This window comes from Aquarana catesbeiana, linkage group LG12 (assembly GCF_042186555.1).
Source record: "Aquarana catesbeiana isolate 2022-GZ linkage group LG12, ASM4218655v1, whole genome shotgun sequence".
NCBI lineage: Eukaryota > Metazoa > Chordata > Amphibia > Anura > Ranidae > Aquarana > Aquarana catesbeiana.
In genome coordinates, this window is record NC_133335.1 from 79,824,503 (window position 1) to 79,848,151 (window position 23,649).

Here is a 23,649-nt window from a genome sequence, read left to right on the forward strand (position 1 = left end):
AAGTGGGGGTACCCATGGGGCTCAATGTCGAACTCAACTTAAATTGTTTTATTTCAGATAGTTAGGTAGGATGTATTTTATATGGTATATTTACACTTAGGCAAATTTAGTGTTGAAGGCATAAAGTGGTAATTTTTATCAATTATTTGTTTTCTTTTTTTCTTGTGTGATGGGTGGTGGGCTAATGAGGCCATTGAGGTTTTTGCCTTTTGGTATATTACTAATCCATTATGAGTATGAACTATATTTTTGCTGTTATGTCAAGGGTGGCTGCGATGACGTTACGTTTTTTTATTTTTTAATATTTTTTGTATATTATATTTTTTATATTTATGTGTTTTTTAATGTAAATAGGACATTTTTTTTTTTTATTATTAATAAGTCGATTAATCATATAAGCCTGCCTTTATAGTTGCCCAGCCTTTGAGTGCTGGCTGTCCATGGTTCTTATGCGCTGTCCGGCGCTGGTGTCCCCTGCTGTTCGAGCCGGATGCGCACTTATTCTGTGTACGTCCTGTTGCGTCCTGGCTGGTGGTTTCAAGTCATGTGCTTATAGTCACGTGACTGGGCTTCATGCCGTCGTTGACGTCTTTATTACCACGGCAACGGACGAAAGCAACGGGAAGTGATACATCCAACCTCTGGGAGTCCCAGCCGATTGGGCGGTGTACGCACCAGTGGGCGGTCCGTTTTAGTACAAACAATTAGGTGGCTTAATATATATAAGAAACAGACGTACGAGCCCCCGTTAACGCTGAGAAAGTCCTATCGAGGGACGATACACGTGCGGGAGGACCTCGTGACATCACTGCAGCCACCTATCTACTGTTCTGATGATAATATGGATGTTTGAAAAACCATCTTATGCTCATTTCTCTGTTATTCATCCTAGCACTGGGACATTAGTGCTAGTTTTGTGAGTACCTATCTTTTAATAAAGCCTATGCATTTTAGCCATACAGTGTGCACTATATATTCTTTATTGATTTTTTATGTGTCATCTGTGAACACCCTAGTGGTGAATGCCTGTTTGACCTATCTGTTAATTCAGGGGTCCAGAGATTGAGGTGAGCGGTTTGACTAAATGGTGGAGGAAGCGCTGACAACTCACTTTTTGAATGCTTATGAGCACCCTTATCACTGCCGAGGAGAACTTATTTGTCAACTCTTTTTATCTATGTTTCTTTCATCAAAGGGGAGTTTTTAAATTTATGTGTTTATTGTATCATTAGCGCTGCACTGCCATTCTTTATCTTTTTTGTTCAAAGGATTATTATATATTGACCTTTAGTGTACAGCTGCTTTTATTCATTCATATGTACTGGATTTTGCGCTGACTGAACCCATATTTTTTAGAGAGACGCTGTGCAAGGAGAGAGAACCTCAAGACAGCAGCACAGAGATAAATGGAGCGACAACTGCAGCCAGAGACAGTGAGGCCCACTTTTCACTCTAATTTACAACTGATATTGGTTTGAGTTAAATGCAGCATGTTTACAGCCACCAAACTGCATGGTACCACAGTACCATGTGGTTTGATGCAGTGAAATTTGAAAAAATAGCCCTTGCAGTCCATTAGGGATGGGTGAACGGTTTGGCCTGAGCATGCTTTCAGGCCGAACTTTGGCTGTTCGGTCGTTCGCCGAACAACCGAATTATTGGGTCGTTCGACCATTTGTTCAGCCACAATGCACTGCGCCACCACACAGTGCATTGAAAGCCCTGACTGGCTGAATCAATGAAAGCTTCACCCAATCACGGGCACAGAGCACTGTTAGAGCCATGATTGGATGCTGTCATGATGACTGTATCCAATCAAGGCTTATTGCTCTTAAACCGACCCACACTATAAAAGTATTGTTTGCATTGCGGCCATTTGTAGTGTGATAGCGGTGTGGAGAGAGACAGAACAGGGCTCTGTTCAGTGCTACTAAACAGTTAGCGTGCTATAGTGTGCTATTCTGATTCTATTGCCAGTATAGAATATCAGTTTAGTGTGCATCTAGGGATAGTTCAGTGTGAGTGTAGTGCGACCATTCATCTTTGCATTAGTGTGAATGTTTGTCTTTTTGACCAATTGTTTCCTTTTCTCTGGGGATCATTGTGTGCGCCCGGCTTTCCTGAGGGCCCCTTCCTTAGCTCCTGGGATGAACATTTCAAGCAGCCACCAGTTTTCATGTTTACATGGTCTAGACTTAATTAACATGTAAGTACTTAGTGGGATGAGTTCATTTCTCCCCTCCTATATATATATAGTCTCCCTTGTGTTTGGGTGTAACTTTGGACCATATTGTTTATTTATGCTTTTTTACAGACATTGGTGCACTCGCCCCTGAGGATGTGGTAGGAAACCACTAAATGTGCATCGGGCCAATTTTGATGCACCATTTTCTTCTTAGATGGTTTTATTTCATCCATTCCCAAGCTACCCCACCATGTTGCTTTTCAAGAGATTCTTTTTATGAATATCTGGTCAATAATATGTGATTGTTATGCTTATTTACTATGTATGTACTCATATTGCCATGTCATGTTTTTTAATGAAAAAAACATGTCTTGTTACATTGACTCATCTTTTAGCCATGCTAGATCTACCTCAGTTAAAGTCCCAAACCCTCTTTTTCTTGCATATAGATAGGGATGGAGCTGTGTGATCCCACACACCTCATTTAAAGTTCCAAACCCCCCTTTTTATTGTTTTAGTGTGAATGTATGGATAGTTCAGTCATTGTGAGTGTAGTGTGACCACCATTCATCTTTACATTAGTGTGAATGTAGGGATAGATCAGTCATTGTGAGTGTAGTGACTGTTTAACACAGTATATTTTATTGCGTTACTGCAAGTTTAACGTCGCATAGGTTAGTGTGTTACGTGCAATTTAACGCAGTACATTTCTGGTCGTTACTGTGCGCTTACCACAGTATATTTCAGTTGCCGTACTGCAAGTTCTGTACAGTTCAGTGCGATACTGCAAGTTTAATGCCATATAGTTCTGTGCATTACTGCAAGTTTAACGCTGTATATTTCATTGTGTTACTGCAAGTTTAATGCCATATAGTTCTGTGCGTTACACTAAGGTTAACGCTGTGTATTTCATTGCGTTACTGTAAGTTTAACAACATAGAGTACTGTGCGTTACTGCAAGTTTAATGCCGTATATTTAATTGGGTTACTGCAAGTTTAACGCCATATATTTAATTGCGTTACTGCAAGTTTAATGCCATATAGTTCTGTACATTACTGCAAGTTTAACGCTGTATATTTCATTACATTACTGCAAGTTTAACGCTATATATATTTAATTGCATTACTGCAAGTTTAACGCCATATATTTCATTGCGTTACTGCAAGTTTAACGTTGCATATTTCATTGCGTTACTGCAAGTTTAACGCTGTTTATTTCATTGCGTTACTGCAAGTTTAACTCCATATATTTTTTTTTTAACAGAAAAGTTTTTATTTATCAGACACAATTACATGAAAAGTAGAAAGGTACACAGTACATTAATATGCATATAAAAAATTCAACCGTATATAATTACATGAGTTGAGTTGAGTTGAGAGGTATATTGATATAGTGCGGTCTTCCCCTGAAGGGTTCCAACGTGCTTGGCGGAGTCCCTGGAGAAAAAAACCCAGGGACTAGGAAGAGACAACAGCAGGGAAGCAGCATGAAAGATGGAACCAGAAAGGCTACGCAGGAAAGGCTTTTGTGAAGAGCCAAGTCTTCAATTTCCTACGAAAGACCAGGATGTTAGGGGCCTCCTGGAGCTTGGCAGGGAGGCTATTCCACAGCACGGCACCCTAGTGGGAGAAAGTTCGACCACCACGCCGGGTCTTCTTAGGCACAGAGATGTGGAGGAGGTCTCTTCTGCTCGATCTAAGTGATCTGCCCAGAACTCGTTTGTGGAAGTGTGAACAGAGGTAACTCGGAGCAAGGCTTCTCATGATTTTAAACATGATACAGCCTGCTTTCAACAGAGTACGATGGTAGACTGGTAGCCAGTGCAAGGCACAAAGAACGGGGGTGATATGATCCCTCAAAGGGACACCCATAAGTAGCCTTGCCGCAGCATTCTGTATGAGTTGAAGCCTCTGCACTTTTTTCTTTGGTAATCCCAGATTTAATGAGTTGTAATAGTATAGGCAGCTGCCTATCGTGGAACAGATGATGATTTTCTTGTCTGAAAGATACAGGTATTTGAACACCCTCAGGAGTTTTAGCTGCCAGTGGCATGCAATGACCACCTTATTTACCTGAGGGGCCAGGGTTAAACCCAAATCTAAGACGGATCCCAAGTCACGAACCTGGGAGGCCGCCTCCGGAGGAGAACCAAATGAGGGTGGCCAAGACGGAATATCTGGAGGAATAGCCACCATTGAGTTTCAAAAAATTGGTGGACATCCATATGTAGATGGCCTCCACACAGTTGGCAAGGGTGGCATCAGCCGGCTGGTTCCTAGGAATCCTCAGGTAAACCTGGGTGTTATCTGCATATACATGGTACCATGGTATACATGGTACTGGACGGCGTGGGTCTTTAGGAGGTCGGTAAGAAGCCTCATATAGATAACAGCAGAGGAGACAGCGCAGAACCCTGTGGCACTCACCAGTCCAAGGCGGTGCTTTTAGAGTAAAAGGAGCCAGTCTTGACTCCCTGAACTCTGCCCTCTAAAAAAGAGGCCACCCAAGCCAAAGCCAACCCGCTCATGCCCAAAACTGATCTCATCCGCTTGAGTAAAATTGTATGGTTCATGGTATCAAACGTGGCCGACAGATCCAAGAGAACCAGTGCTACTGAGTCACCTCTGTCCAGACTGTGAAGGACATCATCATAGACACAGATGAGGCTTGTCTCTGTTCCGTGGCCAGGTCGAAATCCGGACTGGAATTCGTCCAGAAGGTAGAAAGACTCAAGATAAGCCTGTAGCTGGATAACCACCAAGTGCTCCATCACCTTTGCCACAAAAGGCAAGTTGGAAATTGGCCTATAGTTAAGGGTTTAATGAGGAATCATACAAAAGTAGTTAACCTGAGATTCTAAGGCACTCAGAGGGGATATCCAGAAGAGGATTGAGTTAGAATATCAGCAGGAGCTAGTATGAGGGAGGGTAGATGGGGGGGTGAAAAGAAGATCAGGGATAGGAGGGGGAGCCGAAGCCACAGATACCCCAGTCCAGGAAGACCATGTCTCCAAACCCTAGCCCCCAGCCAATGAGAGCTCTAATTGGTATTCGGCCTCACCCTCACCCAGGCCCCCATATCTTATTGAATTTTTTTGGACATTTGCGGCTCATAAATGTCAGTTTATATAGGGGTAACACTGCGTCAACCGTTGACCTCCATTGTGAGACTGTTGGTGGATCGGCTAATTTCCATTTAAACAAGATGGTTTTCCTGATAAGTGGGAGTGGTGCTGCGCTAATCCTAAAAAGGACTCTAATAGATAAGTGCAGGCCTACTCAGTATCCTAAGGTGGGGGACTTATCTCTTGCCCTCACTAAAGCATACGATGGTGGTCTCAAACACAATAAAAAGTACTGACAATATATGCATATAAAAATAAAGAAGTCAGGCTCACCTAAATGGTCCTAAATGAGACTATACATTAAATATCAGCATAAGGGTGTGCAGTGAGAAAAATGTCAAAATGAATTATATCCAAAATAAATTATAATGAAAAGTGCAATGTGGCAGTGAATGCCCCAATAATTACACGATATATGTGACAAAAGGAATACAAGTGTCCAGTGCCAATACTGAGTGCTCAAAATTGTATACAAGCAATGTTATGATTAAATCAACCGTGATTCATGCAGCTAAATAAATCGCTAAAAAATAAATAACATGAAGGCGAATAGAGCCAAATGGTACAATGCTACAATGAATGTCCAAAGTGATCATAGTAAATGTGCAATGTGCAGTAAGGTGTCCAGCCCCAACAGGGGGTGCTCACAGTTATAAAAACAATATTATAGTTCAGTAAAAGTGACTTGGTGCAGCAGTAAACAACTCCAATGCTTCATTGGTGATGGCAGACAATTAAACCGTGCAGGCAGCAGCTGGATTTTAGCATCACTTGCTTAGAAGAGTGGTGAATGTGAAGTGTATAGCGAAATCCTCTCCATGCAACAATTCTCTAATGGTAGATAATGGCCCCTTACCTCACTACACTGAGGTTACAGCATAGAGCAAACAACGCTTGTGGTGTCTCCTGTGAAGGGAGGTCCTGAGTCTTGGGCTGTCATACATTAAAACTCAGATCCATGAGTAACATCATAACCAACGGCGAGATAAAGATGCCATATAGTGTAGTATTTAAGGATAGTAAGGCTTTATTAAACAATAGCAACAAACGGGGTACTCACACAGTGTAATAGCAGAGGGTACAGTGTATCCAGACGAGCAGCAAGCTCGTACACTGCTGACAGTGGGAGGTGCCTGTCCCTACGCGTGGTGTCACGGGTCACGTGGCTTTATCAGGGGATGCCCGCATCCCCTGATAAATAGCCACTGATTACTGTATAAATGTCCCTGTCAGGGAAGGGGTTAACACTAGGGGGCGATCGAGGGGTTAAATGTGTTCCCTCGGTGTGTTTTAACTGTAGGGGGAAGGGACTGCCTGGGGGAGGAGACCGATCCGTGTTCCTATATACTAGGAACACATGATCTGTCTCCTCTCCCCTGCCAGAACGTGGATTTATGTGTTTACACAAACAGATCCTAGTTCTGGCTCTGTCAGGAGCAATCGCGGGTGCCCAGCGGACATTGCGACCGCCGGGCACATGCATCGGCTCCTCAGCACCGTGGCGGGCACACGCGCCCCCCTATACCCTTCAAAGTGGTGATTCACGCAGGGGAGCCGTTCTTCCGTCGTCAAACGACAAACAGCGGGCAGTCGACAAGCGGTTAGGCTATCCCTTAGATAAGGGAATTTTGGACATAAAAGGGGAGGTTTAGAAAGAAACTCTCACACACTCATTGATGGTCAACATGGATCATCACACAGACACTCATATGATCACCATCCTGACTCTGAATCACAAACCCAGACTCTCCATACTAGACCAGATTCTATTTTGAACTGCCATTGCAAATCCTCGGGGTGTGGTCCTGCAGTACAATACACCACAGCTATCATGTCGTACAGTATAAATTAATCTCTCCACTGTGAAATTTCACCTCATTTCTGAATCTGACTGAATTTGGGCCTTCATAGTGTTTGATAGACTTTTGGCATTAAATCATATCCAAAGGTGTCATCTCCAAAGTAATTAAGTTGAGCTGTGTCAGCGTAACTAGTAGTATGGACTAAATCCTTGCATTCTGCTGCAGAGAATTCAAGGGGACAGACTGATTGGGGTTGTTGTCTACTAGCATAGTCAAAATTACTTGTCCAACTGCCCTTCTGACACCATCCACTGTACTGACACCATCCACTGCTTCACTGACACCATCCACTGCTCTACTGACACCATCCACTGCCCTACTGACATCATCCACTGCCCTACTGACATCATCCACTGCCCTACTGACATCATCCACTGCTCTACTGACACCATCCACTGCTCTACTGACACCATCCACTGCCTCACTGACACTGTCCACTGCCCTACTGACAAAATCCACTGCTCTACTCAGGGCCGTCTTTAATGCGGGGCAAAAGGAGCAGCTGTCCAGGGCCCTGTCATTGTTGAGGGGCTCAAAGCAGCTGCCCCTTGAGCCCTTTGGCATGGGTAGTCCTGGACCGGGAGCAAGGAGAAGCAAGAGCCCTGGAGGGACAAGAGCTCCCTGACCACCAGAAGGTGAGGAGCGGCAGGCGCAACCCCAATGTGGCGGCACCACCTAGAGGCTGGATTCCTCCCACCTCCTCTCCAAGCTCCGACAGCGGCCTGGAGGACGGGCGGATCGGGCCCCCTCGCCCGGGGACTGGCGGGATGGAGCATGCAGACAGGGACTGCTACCCTGCTCTCCAAGCTCCGACAGCAGCCCGGAGGACAGGCGGATCACCCCCCCCGGAGGACCTGCAAGAAGTGCATGCAGCCAGGGACTGCTTACCCTGCTCTCCCCTCCTCTCCAAGCTCCGACAGCGGCCCAGAGAACAGGCGGATCACCCCACCCCGAGGACCGGCGAGGGGTGCATGCAGCCAGGGATTGCTAGTGCTACCAAGGACAGTCCGAGGTCTAGAAAGTATCCGCTGGAAGGAGCAGAGCACCCCCATCCTCACCCCCCAGAAGGAGAAGGGGCCTGCCCGCTTCTGGCTAGCCTGAACGTCCTATGGAAAGAGGTACCAGGCATCATACACACCAATACACAGACTGTGACAGGGGGTGCACAGGAGGGACTGCAGCCAGGGCTAAGGCCCCCTCTCTCTTGCCCCCCCCAACCCCTCTCTCGTTCTCAATCCCATCATGGGACACAGAGCCTAAGTAATAATTTAATAGGACGTCCCATAGCAATGCTATTTGAGGGGAGGGAGAGACAACCCGTAGGGCACCCCCAGACCTGAGGACTTATACTGCTGCCTGCAGCACACTACACCCAAAGGCGATATCCTCATTCCTCCTTACATCCACCGGATAAAATTTTGTGAATGTATGTACTGAAGATCAAGTTGTGGCCTTGCAGATCTGAGCCATGGAGGCCTGGTGACGCACTGCCCAAGAAACACTAACCGACCTGGTAGAGTGTGCCTTAACTTGAAAAGGGGGAATCTTACCCCTTAAATCATAAGTTTGAATTATAACTTGCTGAATCCACTTAGCAGTGGATTTCGATGCTGCCTGTCCTTTCTTAGGACCCTCTGGCAGAATAAATAAGACATCAGTCTTTTCGAATGTGAGCAGCTGTCTTTAAATAGATTTTTACTGCTCTCACCACATCAAGACAATGTAGTGACTTTTCTTCCCTGGAACATGGTTTTGGGAAAAACGATGGCATGACAATATCTTGGTTCAGGTGAAAACCTGAAACCACTTTTGGTAAAAAGTCTGGACGAGGGCGTAACAGTCTGTCCTCATGAATAATCGAATATGGCTCTTTACAAGAAAGAGCAACCAATTCCAAAACCATGCTTGCTGAGGATATAGCAACCAAGAACACCAGCTTCCTTGTCAGAAGGACTAAGGGAATATGCTGTATCGGTTCAAATGGCTGTTTTTGTAACACTGACAAAACTAAGTTCAAGTCCCAAGGGCTCAAAGGTGATTTAACTGGCTGATTAATCCACATCACCCCTTGCATAAAACCCCGGACTAAAGAATGCGTAACAAGCGGTCTTTGAAATAAGATCGATAAGGCTGAGACTTGGCCCTTAATAGTACTCAAGGCCAATTTCATCTCTACGCCTAATTGTAGAAAGGCAAGAATTCTGCATATGATATATCTCTGAGGGTGCCAACCCTTGGATTCACACTAGGAAACATAAGCCCTTCAGACTCTATAATATATAGTTCTGGAAGCTGGCTTCCTTGCATTAATCAAAGTAGAGATAACTGACCTGGAAAGCCGACGTTTCTTCAGAATGTGGGTTTCAATAGCCAGGCCGTTAAATTTAGCGTTCATAAAGTAGGATGGAATATCGGAACCTGTGAGAGCAGGTGTGGCCTTAGTGGAAGGGACCATGGATCCTCCACTGCAATCTTTACGATTTCTGCATACCATGACCTTCTGGGCCATTCCGGTGCTACTAGATTTACCGGCTTTCTTTCCAGCTTGATCCTGCAAAGAAGGCGTGGCAGCAACTGAATAGGGGGGAATGCATACATCAGTGAGAACTGATCCCACGGGGTCGCCAACGCATCTGTTCCGCATGCGAGTGGATCCCTTGTCATGGACACAAAGTTGACTAACTTCATGTTGAATCTGGACGCTAGAAGATCCACGTCCAGAGTCCCCCATCTTTGGCAAACAGCCCGAACAATGTCGGGGTGAAGGGACCATTCTTACGGGAATAACTGCTGGGGACTCAAGTAGTCCGCCTGGCAATTCTCCACTCCTGGAGTGAAGACTGCCGATAGGTATGGAACATTCCTTTCTGCCCAAGTTAGAATATGGTTCACCTCTCTCTGTGCTGAGAGACTCTTGGTGCCCCCTTGGTGATCAATATAGGCCACAGCTGTGGCATTGTCGGATTGGATCCTGACAGGACAATCCCTTAACTTGGAAGTCCAGGCCTTCAGAGCCAGATGCACTGCCCGAAGCTCCAGGATGTTGATGGGCAAGGCTCTTTTGGTTCTTGACCACTGTCCCTGGACAGTCGTCTTCCCTAATACTGGTCCCCAGCCTGAAAGGCTGGAATCTGTCATTATTACTCCCCTCTCCACTAAACACACGAGAAAACCAGGAAGGAATGGACGGGCCTCCACTGCAGGGGAATGTTTAATGAGGTAATACAAACAAAGAGAAACCCTAATCATGTCTTCATTAACAGGCATTGCTGTGTAGAATGGTGAAATGTGCATTTGGCATTTTGGCTTGCAAATTGAAGGTGTTACACACCTGTGAAAGCTGCTTGCATTCTTTAGTTTTGTTAGGGATACAGATGGGTACAGTTTTGTTTGACACCAGTTAGAAGACCGAATGGTGCCCTATCTGTCTGAAATAAAAGGGCTTTTGTTCACCAGCAGTTTGACTCAAAAAAACGTGAAAATGTGATCTAGTTATGTTACTGCATGAGAACATTTTTGTAGGGGAGGAATTGTTAGCTTTATACCCTGGAACATGACCATTTGGTTTAGCTACTCAGTTTGGAGTGTTGTGATAGGTTTGGGTCTTGAGTATTGCGCTTGTGGTAAACACAATAAAGAACTCATCTCCCAACTACATACAGTGCCTCTGTAAACAGTTTGATTACTTAACTGTTGCAATCTGGTCATAGTATGAGGATCTGCAAGTTTACAGTCTGGCTGGTGTTCTGCCCAGTGTCAGGTCAGTGCTGGGATTTAACTGCAGCTTAAAGCTGGCTTTGAAGTTCTGGAGGAATGATCATTTACTAAGTAATGAATGTATTGTTTCACAGGACACAGAACAGCTCTGCTCTTCTCATTTTTCATTATTTCAATATAGAAGAATTATGGTGCAAAACTCCTCCTTTTATATGCATATGGTTTTAAACAAAATGGGATAAAATATGAATTAAACATCAGGAACCTGTTTATTGTTAACAGAAAGCTTACTTCACTTGTACATTCTACACATTCTTACACAGTAAACCACACTGTGCTGTACATTATATACTCAATTGTGTTTAACTCATTACATTGTGCTGTATATTATATAGTGTATGTTGCACTCAGTACACTGTGCTGTATGTTATATACTCCAAAGTGTAATGTTGCACTTAGTACATTGGCTGTACATTATATACTTCATAGTGTTTGACTGATATCATTTGATATGGCACAGTGGCTGAGTTTGATGACACAGTGGCTGTGTTTGATGGGCACAGTGGCTGCGTTTGATGGGCACAGTGGCTGCGTTTGATGGGCATATTGGCTGCATTTGATGGCATAGTGGCTGCATTTGATGGCACAGTGGCGGCAATTGATGGGCACAGTGGCTGCGATTAATGGGCACAGTGGGGCTGCAATTGATGGGGTTTTTTCAGAACTTTTCAGTTTGTTTGGGCCCCCCAAAAAATTTTGAGCACCAGCCGCCACTGGTAACCACCAACTGAGGCTTTGGGACACCCTTGGGGACAGCCGCATTGGCAAGTCCAAAGCTTGGATCATTTTGTTCCAAGCAGACAGGATAGTGTTTGCAACAGTCTCGAATGGAACTGGGCATAGGGGACTGCTTCAAATGAAGCCACCATCTTTCCTAACAACCTCATGCAAAGGCAAATTGAGGGATTTCCTTTCGACCTGACCAACTGGACCAGCTCTCGTATGGAGTTGATTTTTGCCGGAGGCAAGAACAACCTTTTTCTGGGCTGTGTCTATGATCAGGCCAAAATACTCCAGCTTTTTTAGCAGTTTTAAGAAAGACTTCTCTAGGATGAGAATCCAACCCAGACTTTCCAGGTAACTGGTTGTAATGCGTACACTTTGCTCCAAGAGAGCCACTTGGATCATCTAGGTATGCCAAGACTGTTAGGCCCTGTGCTCTTAACCTGGCTAGAGGTGGGGCCAGTACTTTTGTGAACACCTGGGGTGCTGTAGCTAGCCTAAAGGGCTAGGCTACAAACTGAAAGTGCTGCTGTTCTACTTCAAATCACAGAAACCTTTGGTGAGCGGGAAGTATAGGAACATGCAGATATGCATCCCTGATGTCGATGGACTCTGGAAGTTCTCTTCCTTGTAGGATGGAAACCACTGACCTGATCGACTCCATGTGAAAGGAGTGGATCTTCTGGAACTGATTTAGATTCCTTAGATCTAGAATGGGTCTGACATCTCCATTTGGTTTTGGTACCGTAAAAAGGTTTGAATAAAACCCCAAACCTTGCTCTTCTGTGGGGATCTGTATGATCACCCCCTGAGCCAATAATCGCTCTAATGCTTGAAACAGAGATTGCTTTTTCCCTGGATCTTTGAGAATGTTTGATCTCAGAAAACGAGATGGTGGAAACTCCCGAAATTCTAGTTTGTATCCTAGAGACACCGTGGAGATGACCCATCTGTCCTGAATTTTATTTTGCCAGACTTCTGAGTATTGCAAAAGTCTTCCCCCCACTCTGGCGAAGGGGGGCGCCTCTTCATGATGAGGCTTTAGTATTCTGCTTTGCAGATTTCCGGCCCCAGGTCTTCTTTTGAGCCTGGGCCTGACCCTGAGGTTTTCCTCTAGAGCCTAGAGGCGGATGCCCCTGGCGCAGGATAAAAAGTCAGTTCAAATGAAGGACGTTTATACTTTCTTTTGACTGGCAAAAGAGTACTCTTCCCACCAGAAATCGTTTGGATATACTTATCCAAATTATCGCCAAATAGTCGCTCCCCATGAAAGGGTAAACTAGTCAGAAGCTTTTTGCAAGGTGCTTCGGCTGACCAATTTTTAATCAAAGGGTCCTACGCATGTGTTCTAGCACAAGCGCGGGACGCCTGGTGAATGGAGTCCTTCATAGCGTCTATGGCAAAACATAGTGCCTTTGGTAGTTTGGCCAACTCACGGGCCTGTTGTGCAGGGACCTCCTTAAGCGCCTCCGTGAACTGGTCCTTTAGGGACTGACAGATGCCTATTGCAGCGACTGCAGGCTGAGTAACAGCCACTGCCAAGGAAAAAAAGGATTTTAACAGGAATCCAACCTTTTTATCTGTTGGATCTTTAAGCATTTGTGCATTGTCTACTGGCCAACTTTTATTCACACTGGAAATCGCAGCGTCAACTGCTGATACCTTCCATTTTTTGGTGAATTTCTCCTCCATCGTTAGAGAACTGAGAATCTCTTGGAGGGAGAAAATGCTTATCTGGATGATCGTATTCAGCATAAATAAGCTTTTCTAGTAATGCATGGATCGGAAACGCATGAAAAGGCTGTAACGGTTTTAAAGAACCCAAGGAAGAAACCAGACCTTCCGCTGACTCTGTTAGGGGTAGCATGAAAGTGGAATGAACCATCTCCGTAAGAGTTTGTGCCTCAGATTGCGAGGCTGAAAGAGGCTCATCAAGTGTGGGAAGCAGTTGCACCACCAATTGGTTCCAATGACTCACCCTGTCTTGCCATGTGTGGTATCTCCAGAGAGGATAACAGTATGGAGGCATGACTGGAGTTCCCAGTGCCTGGGGGTGGAATTTTTGGTACCTTTGTGGTAGCTCTGGAAGTCATAGTGCTAAGCACATAAGCAGAGGCACTTTTTAAGAAAAATATACTACTTGCTGAGCAATAGTTTAGCAAAACAATGCCACCATAAAGACCAGCTTTTGGTGCTGAGTAATAATTGTATTTCCTGTACTGGAAATGCCTGTATACTTCCCTTACGTGCCCCAGCACTCTTGTGTCCTTTAGTGTGTCAGACTTCCTCTCTTCAGTTGCTCTTAGAGATTTCTGATAATGAGAGCGTCTGTCTTTAAAGCCTCAGGTGTGAGCCTGATTTGGCATCCTCATCGTCTTCCGCCCCTCAGCGTGTGCGCCATGTGCTCCACGTGGACGCTACGTTCTGCACATGGCGCCGCCTGCTTTTTAGACCAGTATTTCCAATACCCACCCCCCTCCTTGCTCAAGAATGACACTAGTCTGCATGCGCGTGGACGGCATTCAAGTCTGCAAATGCAGACCCGATGAGGAGGAGGCTGCGAACGCCGTTTGACACCTTGCCAGAGTGAACGTACTGCCTTGTACAAGGGCTGGGGCACAACAATCTCCTCCATGGGATAGTGCTTATATAAAAAGGCAAGTTTGATATATAAATGTAATATCTGTGGAAGCCGCCACCGCACCTCTCTGGGAGGGGAGGGGAGGGGAGGGGGGGGGAGTTTTATCAGCAGTAGTGTTTGGCTCCTTAGTTTGCAAGATAATGTTTTAGTAGGGGCCGTCTATACATGAAAATATGTCATTATGTACTGCTGCTTAGTTCCCTCAGAAGAGGAAATGCCATCTGTTCAATTAAGAACCCCCCTCTGGCTGCTGGGACCACACCCACTGTTATAGCCAGACATAGAGCTGCTGAGAAGCAACGTACCAAAGTATCTGTAATTTACTCCCTCTAGTGGAGATTTTAAGGCATACAATGTTTTTCATATATGGAAGAAAAAGGCATAGGTGGACTTTTTACAGTTCCTAGGCTTCTTCCCTTACCTTATCCTCGCTGCAGGATACTGCTGTAACAGACAGACCTAAACTTCACCCATCACGGCGGGTTGCGTTAGTAAACCTTTAAAGACCGGGTCCCTATTATAGGGGTTCCACTCCTTTGGACCTGTATAGCACCCCTCAGGAGCAACTTTAGGTAATGTAGCAAGACAAAAAAGAGTCCTGGTTCCTGGGGTCCAGCCCTCAAAGAGAAGCGTTGCAGGCAAAACCTTGTTCTTCTATGCGAGGCCCAGGTACCATCCTGTGGCCTCAGTGGCTTAGATGGATCCGGTTGTGGAGGTTATTTAAATCCAGCATGGATCCCTCCTGGAGCTCCTCAGAGCACATCTTCATTCGTGACCAACACCTTAGACACTGGCAAAAAAAACTGAGGTATTCCTGGAAGGAGGAGGGGTTATATAGGGGAGTGAACTTCCTGTATTGGGTATACTAGTGTCCATCACCTCAAGGTGACCTATAACCCATTAAGGCTCTGTGTCCCATGATATACGATAAAGAAATTGCATTGGGGGGGCAACGAAAATGTTTGCCCAGGGTCCAATCAATATTAAAGACAGCCCAGGTCTACTGACACCATCCACTGCTCTACTGACACTGTCCACTGCCCTACTGACACCGTCCACTGCCCTACTGACACCGTCCACTGCTCTACTGCCTGACACTGTTCAATCCTAAGGTAGGCTAACTTTATATCTTTACAAGGACGTTTGTTTTATAATAGTTTTCTAAGTTTTTCTTACAATTTAGTTGGGCCTTGCTAGTTAATTTCTTAAAAAAAAACCTGCCAAACCCCCGGTGATCTTTTTCATCAGGTAAATCCCCACCTCTCAAAATTTGCCTACCCCTGTTTTACACCTCATCCTGCATAATTAAATAGGTAAACTCAGAAGGCCTGGGCCAGCCAGGGAGGGGACCACCCAGGGCCCTCTGAATTTCCAGTTTCACCTATATGGGGTGACAGGGCAAGCCCTTTCCCCGAGCGGCACACTCTCTGCTCAGCCCCCACCCCCACCCCTTAGCTCAGTAAAGCCCCTCTCGCCACACCTTGCTCAACCGTGCACAGTAGGTGGGGGCAGGCAGACCACACTCTGAGCTGCTGAGCAAAAGTAGTGTGCTTGTATGTGAATCTGGAAGTCAGGAGGCATGCCCATCACAGGCAGGGCCCAGGCTGGGCCCTCTGAGTTTCCTCTTTTACATACACAGCCTATTGAGAGTATCTTGGACTGTGTTGGAAGTGGCGAGGGGTGGTGGGGGGTCTCAGGTCAAATTTTGCATTGGGGCCAACAAGCTTCAAGCTACGCCTCTGCTGAAAGTGGTTACGAATTGACTTGTCAAAAATGTAATTCTTCAAATAACAGTTTTGGACTTGCTTACCTGGTAACATTTGAATAGATCTGGACACAATGTTTGCAGGACAGCCAAAGAAAACATGTCTACAAGAAAAGCACAATTTGTTTAAAGAACACTTCATCATTTACATTGCATCATTCATTTGAAATGTTTTACAATATAAATTTTTTTTTTTTTTTTCAATTACTTTCAGATAAAGTATACTAATACTTTTTTTTCTCCTCCCTCCTGACCTAACCTACTCTTGCTTTCCCCATGTGCATACATATGCATACTTACCTATATCCGGCAGTCTTTGTGTTTACATCCTGCATGGAAATCTCTATATGTGCTGGCTGTTACACAGTGGTAATGTCTCCTATGGTTAGAGATACTCAGAAGAAGACCTGGGGAGATGGCCTCACAAAAATGTATGGGAATCTACCATGCAGTTGCAGTGCAGTGAGGATGTAAACCTTGCAGGAGGGATCAGTTGGGGAGTTGGGGTACTAAAGGGGCCTAATGGAAAAGTATTTATCTTTTGTGCCTCCGATAATATGAAAAATATATGCATCATAAGCAATATTGGTTCGACAAAAACCCGTGATGATGCATATTACTTGTCACAGATAATGCTCTCTAGCAGTTCTGGAGGCTACTTGAGTCCCAAGAGCAGTGCTAGTTTTAGGACAAAGTACACCTGCACAGCATGGTGCATAAATATGACTTCCCCAAAACACTATGCAGAATTTCCCAGTGGCATCCTGTGCTATTGGGGGCCTCAGTTGTGTCAAGTAATGACCATCCTACCATGTTCTATACATGGTACAGATGCACCACATGCAGACTAAGCAGATCCCCCAGGCACTATATTTAAAGGAATTTTTCATTTTTATTGTTTCACTTTAAGCATCATTAATCACCTTCATACCGGGTCTATTCTGGCACTCCTCTCCTACATGTAAAAATAATATTTTTTTGCTAGAAAATTACTCTGAACCCCCAAACATTATTTATGTTTTTTTAGCAGACACCCTAGGGAATAAAATGGCGATTGTTGTAACTCGCACGGTATTTGCGCAACAATTTAAACTAAAAAAAAACAGTTTTATGAATTAAAAATTAATAAAACAGTAAAGGTAGCCTAATTTGTTTGTATAATGTGAAAGATGATGTTACACCAAGTAAATAGATAAAAAAAATCACAATCTCACGCTTACCAGCCGCAGTTGCGGCTTTGTTTACGTGACATCATAACGTCGCGCCCTGGCCTCCGACGATCATAGAGATGACTGGTGACCATTCTTTCTCTGGGTCCCCGATAGCATGGGAGAGTCCGGAGAAGCACTGGATGGCGGCGGGAGGGGGTATGTCCCCTCCTGTCGCCTGTAAGAGCAATCAGTGGTGGAACTGCCACTGTGATTGTTCTTATGGTGCACAGAATCGCCGGCTGAAAACAAGGATATCTGAATGATGGGTGCAGCTGCACCCATCATTCAGATATTCCCACTGAAAGTCAAGGACGTCATATGACGACCTTGGGCTGGAAGTGGTTAAAATCACTGATCCTGTAAAACAATCTTTTTAGAAAAAAAACATTTTTTGCATTGATACATGTCCCCTAGGGTAGTACTTGGGCCCTCACACCCCTTTTATGGCTTATAATTAGCATATAAGCCTTCAAAATTAGCACTTTTGACTTTTCAAGTTAGGGTTGCATAAACTTTAATAGGGTTCGCAGTTTGGGTCCGAACTTTTGCAATGTTCGATAGTTCTGGCGCAAACCAACTGATTCTCTCTGCCAACCCCCCTCGCCCACAATGCTCCTGCAAGTCTCTTTCTCAGCATCTGAAAAATTTTATTGCTACAGTTTCTTCTGCAGCAAGTTACTGATACTGTGCTGAAATAATTCAGCCGACTCCTCTGTGCTGCAGGAGGAAGAAGAGGGTCCATTTGCAGCTCCAACTGAAAATGCACTATTGTGCACCTGCCTTTCAACTCCAGTTATAACAACACTGGGGCTGATTTATGAAAGCCGCGCGCCATCAGTAGAGGCGCACGGTGGGGCGCAACGCACATTTTCATATTTACGAAATGGTGCGCTGGGAACAGAGCGCGAATCCCACATTTACTATAGCGATCTCGGTGCACGGGAGAATGCAATCTGTGCGCCACTATGAACATGGCGCACGGCATCTTCAATTCAATATTAACAGACGATGAAGGTGCCAATATTATGGGGTGATGTGAGAAAGTTTAGTAACAACTGCCCAAGTAACAAATACGCCCAAAATAGAATGAGAAAGTAACTCAGAGAAAGCCTGCTGTGCCCGCAAGTATGTTTAGAACTGCATGAGATCAATGTAAGCAGTGCACATGCGCAAGTGGCTCTTGCGCTCGTTTAAATGCGTTTGTTCACTGTGCGGCCAAAATCTTAGTAAATGTCAAGCAACGCAAATGCAATTGCGTGTGTTCAACGGACGCAACTCTTTTTTTTTACGCTGGTTCACCTTCATGTATTTTTTAAGGAGATTTGCACACAGGTCATGTTAGCATGTTACATTGCCAACATGTGACATGCACCTTGTTAAAATTATTTAAAAAGACTCTTGCTCCTCTAACTCCTCCTTAAAGGGCATTTAACCTTCCCCCTCTAATGCATACGATTTCCTTGGGCGAGCTTTTGCTTTTAAAGGGGAGCTCCACACTCCATTCTCCAATGCTCTTGTCTCCCCCTCTAACCCCTTGCATTTCCATGGGCTAGCTTTTGCTTTTAAAGGGGAACTCCACTCCATTCTCCAAAGGCCGTGAGCTGCCTTCACCAATCCAAACCACATCCTTTTTCTGAGCATACAACAGGGCCAGCTAGGAAAGGGGAAGAGTGATTGCCCAACCCCCTCCTGAACCATACAGGGCCACATGCACTCAACATAGCTGGCTGCCTTTGGGGCATGTTGGGCTCAGCCCAATACCAACCACAAAGCACCTTGTACCCACTAGTTTAAAGGGGCTTTCCACATTACATAAAGCCCCCTGTCTGCAGCTCCCCACAACCCCAGCCTAGGGTTGTGTGGAAGAGGCACTTGTCCCCTTGAATACAGTGGTTGACTTTTGGGGTGCCCGAGCCCCTCCTTTCATGGGCTGGCTTGCTGTGTGTTTGGCTAGGGGTTTGTATGTGTGGGAGGGGCACAATATTTTTTTCGTTTGGAGTGGGATTTTTCATGTGGGGGTTCTCATTTTAAGCCTTAACAGACCCAAATGGCCTTGTATGTATTGTTTTGTGTTAAAATCTTGCAGCTGCAATGTAGATTTGTAACTTTTCTCAAAAGCCATACATCTTTGAAGCAGCATTTTTGATGCATGCTACAGATGCAGCACTTTACAGGCAGAGTAAGCCTGTCCAAATTGGTGACATTGATATAGGTCCCTTAGGGTGGGACCTGGGCCCCATACCCATTTATAGGCCAATAACTAGAATATAAGGCAGCCAAGTGGGAACTAGCAAAATTAACAAGTCAGTTCCCATAGACTGCAATGGTATTTGTTGTATAACTTTTACCCATGTTAGGCTCTTTGTAGCAAATTTTTATGTTTTATGTGTTTTGTGAATTTTCATGCAACAGATTTCCCAGCTGCAGCTTAACTAGGCTGATTGGCATGGCAAAATAAAAAAGGTGTGATTTGTCTAAAAGTTACTTTCCTGGTGCCTTCATGGTAGCATATGCATGGATTGTGCGTATGCTGCCATGGATAGCCACCAGGAAAGGAAAATTACAGAGAGGTAAGTATTCAATTTTCCATTTCAGTGCAGTGGTTCTCAGCCTCAGTCCTCAAGTACCCCCGATAGGACATGTTTTGGGAATTTATCTTAGCCTAATAGCTGTCCAAAATACCAAGCCATTGATTTAAAGCACCTGGGCAAGATGACGGAAAACCTGCAAACATTGCCTGTTGGGGGTACTTGAGGACAGGGTTGAGAACCACTGATTTAGAGCACTGAGCTAAAATCGAGCTCAAGACAATCCTATTCTAATTGTGGGCATTTGAGGGAAACCAAGTGAGTATTAGAACCCCTGCTTGTCTTTTTTAGGTTGGGCTTTGTGTCCCTTTTCTGAAAATTGGCTTCACTTCCTGCCAAACAGGAAGTGAGGGTAAAACCCTACCAATGTCTTTCCTTGGGGACACACGGGTCAATCATTAGCCAAAATTGCACTCTAGGACTTTGTTGTGTACACCCCACATTATTAGGTATTTTGGCATTTATTAAAGGCAAATCCACTCTGCAATACAAGTGTACTCGCTGTAAATCAGAGGGGAAGCACTGGTGATTTTATCATCCAATTATGTAGAAGCAGAGATGCTGTTTTTTTTATTTTCTATGCATGTCCCCCTTGAATCTCCAGCAACTGCACTTCCAAGTGCACTTGTAGTGCAAAGTGGATTTGTCTTTAGTAAATAAACCACAAAGTCCAAGATACCTAATAATTTGGCCTTGTATAATGCCCAAGAAATATCAATAGGAAATACAAGTGGGTCATGGCACACATTTACATTCCAAATTTGGCACTTGAGATGGTCATGCACTATGCAATCTGATTGGCCAATCTCTGTACAACTCGATATTTTGGCAGAATAGGTAATAGGAAGACACACTTGAACAATTAATGCAAATTATAGGAAATCAAACAGGCTCTTGCACTAAATATAATTTATTTAAGATCTAACTGATTGCAGTGTATGGTCACCTTTAAAGATAAAGATCTGAAAATATACATTTATTGGGTTTAGAAACACTTCTCTGTTCTTTGTAATGTATTGGAAGATTTGGGTAAAAATAGAAAAAAAAACTAATTTCAAAGATATATTAGAAGTAATAGGAATGAGATTAGCATCAAAATGGTTAATTAACTGAAAACACCTACTAATTTCCTAACAAGACACATCCAATGAGATGAAATTAACCAATTGTATTGGGCATGCGCTATTATCAATGAGAACACTGCAGTTACCCTAGCACCAGTTGCAGTTTACACATTTATTATCGTTTTGCGCTTCAAAGTGCGCCAGTTCGCACATTCGGTTAATGACATTCCAGCGCACCAGTTAAGCTATGAACTGGCGCAACGCATTCATCTTAGTAAATCAGACCAATTGACTGGCTGCAAACAGTTCCATTAGTTCACTGCTTCCTCAAACTACGAACAGCTAGAGTTTGGGTCAAACTCATGATCGACCTGTAGGTGGGGTGTAGCATGGTGACACAGCAATAACACAGTCCAGTTGCAACAATTCACAATTAACCTGGGCGGAAGGCAACCCAACTGAGAACACTCGCAGGTCCAACAGCGTGTAGAAAGCATGTTTCAACCGAAGTGACAGCACCTGTTAGGAGGGGCAGAGTGTCGCCTGGCCGTCTCTTGCCCAAGATGGAAGATATCCAGACAAGTTGTGGGCCCTACGCTTTTTCTCCTCAACAGGAACCTTTCCCTGCGTCTAGTGTTGTCCTTAGCTTTGATAGCTTCCCCCGTGACCCAGGAACCCAAAGAGGAACCATGCTCCTCTTGACTTCCTTTCCAACTGCAGCGCCGCTGTGGAAGAGTGCCACCTGCAGTGGAGAAAGTAGACTGCACCTGCCTACAGACCCAAACTCAAAGTTCATCCCTACTGTTGATGCAGGCAGAGCACATAAGAGAATGTACCTCAGCGCTACAATTCAAAGAATGCAAGAAAAGTCTTTTAAGCTAATCACTAAAATCTCATATATACTGAAACATCATAATATCACATAAGTTCCTTATTTGGGCACCTTAGGTTATACAGTGATAATACTTGATTCTTGTCTCCCATAATGTGCCTGTAAATCCTCTCTACATGCTCTACAACTATAAGCTACTATCTATTCTATGCAATCCACTGTTTTCACTATTTAAAATAGGGCCAGTAAAAAAAAAACAATTGCAGCCAGCAACATTTCAGAAATATGTCCTGTGGAAAAACACATGTGCCTGTTATCACTGTAGTGCATGAAGACAGAGACAGGCTGTAAATTGGCTGCAGGACATCAGCAGCATTGAGGTGTAACAAAGAATGCAAAAGATAACACCCCCCCACCCCCCACCCCCAATTCTCTCAGTTACACAAAATTTTGTTACCTACCTGACATTCAGTAAGGTTTTATATTTGTTTAAACGCCTCTGCCATAAACCCATGCCAGCGGCAAACACGAACCTCATCCCTAACGAGTTGCTTCTCTTTTGACCCCCAAGCAATTTGCCAAATTTTGGGTAAAATTCATTATGCCAAATAATAATTACAGTGAAATGCACTGCAGTCAATGACAGGGGGCACATTTTGGCAAAATGTAACCGTTCCTTATCCAAATATTTCAGTTCTTACTAAAACAGAGGGTAAGGCTGGGTTCACACTATTGGCAGATGCGGCTCACAGCAGGAGTCCGGTTCATCCCTGTTCACAGTTTCAGTTCGATTTCAGCCCGAATTTCAGGCTGAATTCGGACCTGAAACCGACCAAAAGACACACAGGACCCCTGTGCAAATTCGCACTGGAGCTGCAGCGGAGATATGTGAACCAGCTCCATAGAGAGCAATCTCCTACCATGCAAATCACATAGGTGTGAACTCAACCTAAGAGGAAATCTTCTATTGGTAATACTTATCCAGTGACATTACCTGTTGTGCCTTCAAGGTAGATAGTTTAGGAGAATGGCATACAAACAGCAAAAAAAAAACTGGATCGTAACTATTCTCTAATTTATCAAATGCAAAAAGAAAGTTTGGGCTATAGATACCCTCTAATTCTTTATGTATGAATTTTTGATTGTTTAAAAAATATAAATATTGCAATATTACATCACAATTAAATTACTGCATGTTTTATATTTTTATGAATTTAACCTATGAAGTGAAAACAGACAATTTATGCATTTTGCATACCTGAACAATGATAAAGAGAGCCTGCATGACGGGTTGCATAATTTTCAAGGGTGTTACACAGTCCTTGTATTCAGCTGTGTATGCAATCTTTAAAGAAGTCATAATAAGTGCACCGACACCAAAGAAAATGATTCCCGCTGCAAGGATAATAAACAAAAAGGATTTGTTAAAAGGCGAGTATCATGTGTGAAGGTAGTATTACATTTTATCATATACATACTATATATATTTGGTACAAATATGTCTCTTCTTCCACAGACAAAATTAGGTGAAGCTAAATCTGCTTACACATCTATTTTACTGAAGAACCTCAGAATTACACATACAGGGGGGTGTGCAGTCATGTTGGAACAGGAAGGGGCAATCCCCAAACTGTTCCCACAAAGTTGGGAGCATGAAATTGTCCAAAATGTCTTGGTATGCTGACGCCTTAAGAGTTCCATTCACTGGAACTAAGGAGCCAAGCCCAACCCCTAAAAAACAACCCAATGTCATAATCTCCCCTCCACCAAATTATTTGGAGCAGTGCACAAAGCAAGATCCATAAAGACATGGATAAGCGAGTTTGGGGTGGAGGAACTTGACTGGCCTGCACGGAGTCCTGACCTCAGCCCAATA

The 23,649-nt window shown here is 44.2% G+C and overlaps 1 protein-coding gene across 1 annotated transcript in view; it reads right to left on the reverse strand.

The window, feature by feature from the left end:
- The window catches only part of LOC141114442 (proton channel OTOP2-like), a 66,778-nt gene that overhangs the window by 25,883 nt on the left and 17,246 nt on the right, over nucleotides 1–23,649 (reverse strand). Inside the window, exons 2-3 of the mRNA XM_073608116.1 lie at nucleotides 23,032–23,168; nucleotides 16,124–16,182 (exon numbers count right to left, since the gene is read on the reverse strand). Coding sequence (XP_073464217.1) covers nucleotides 16,124–16,182; nucleotides 23,032–23,168 — 196 coding nt within the window. The remainder of the gene's footprint in view (nucleotides 1–16,123; nucleotides 16,183–23,031; nucleotides 23,169–23,649) is intronic.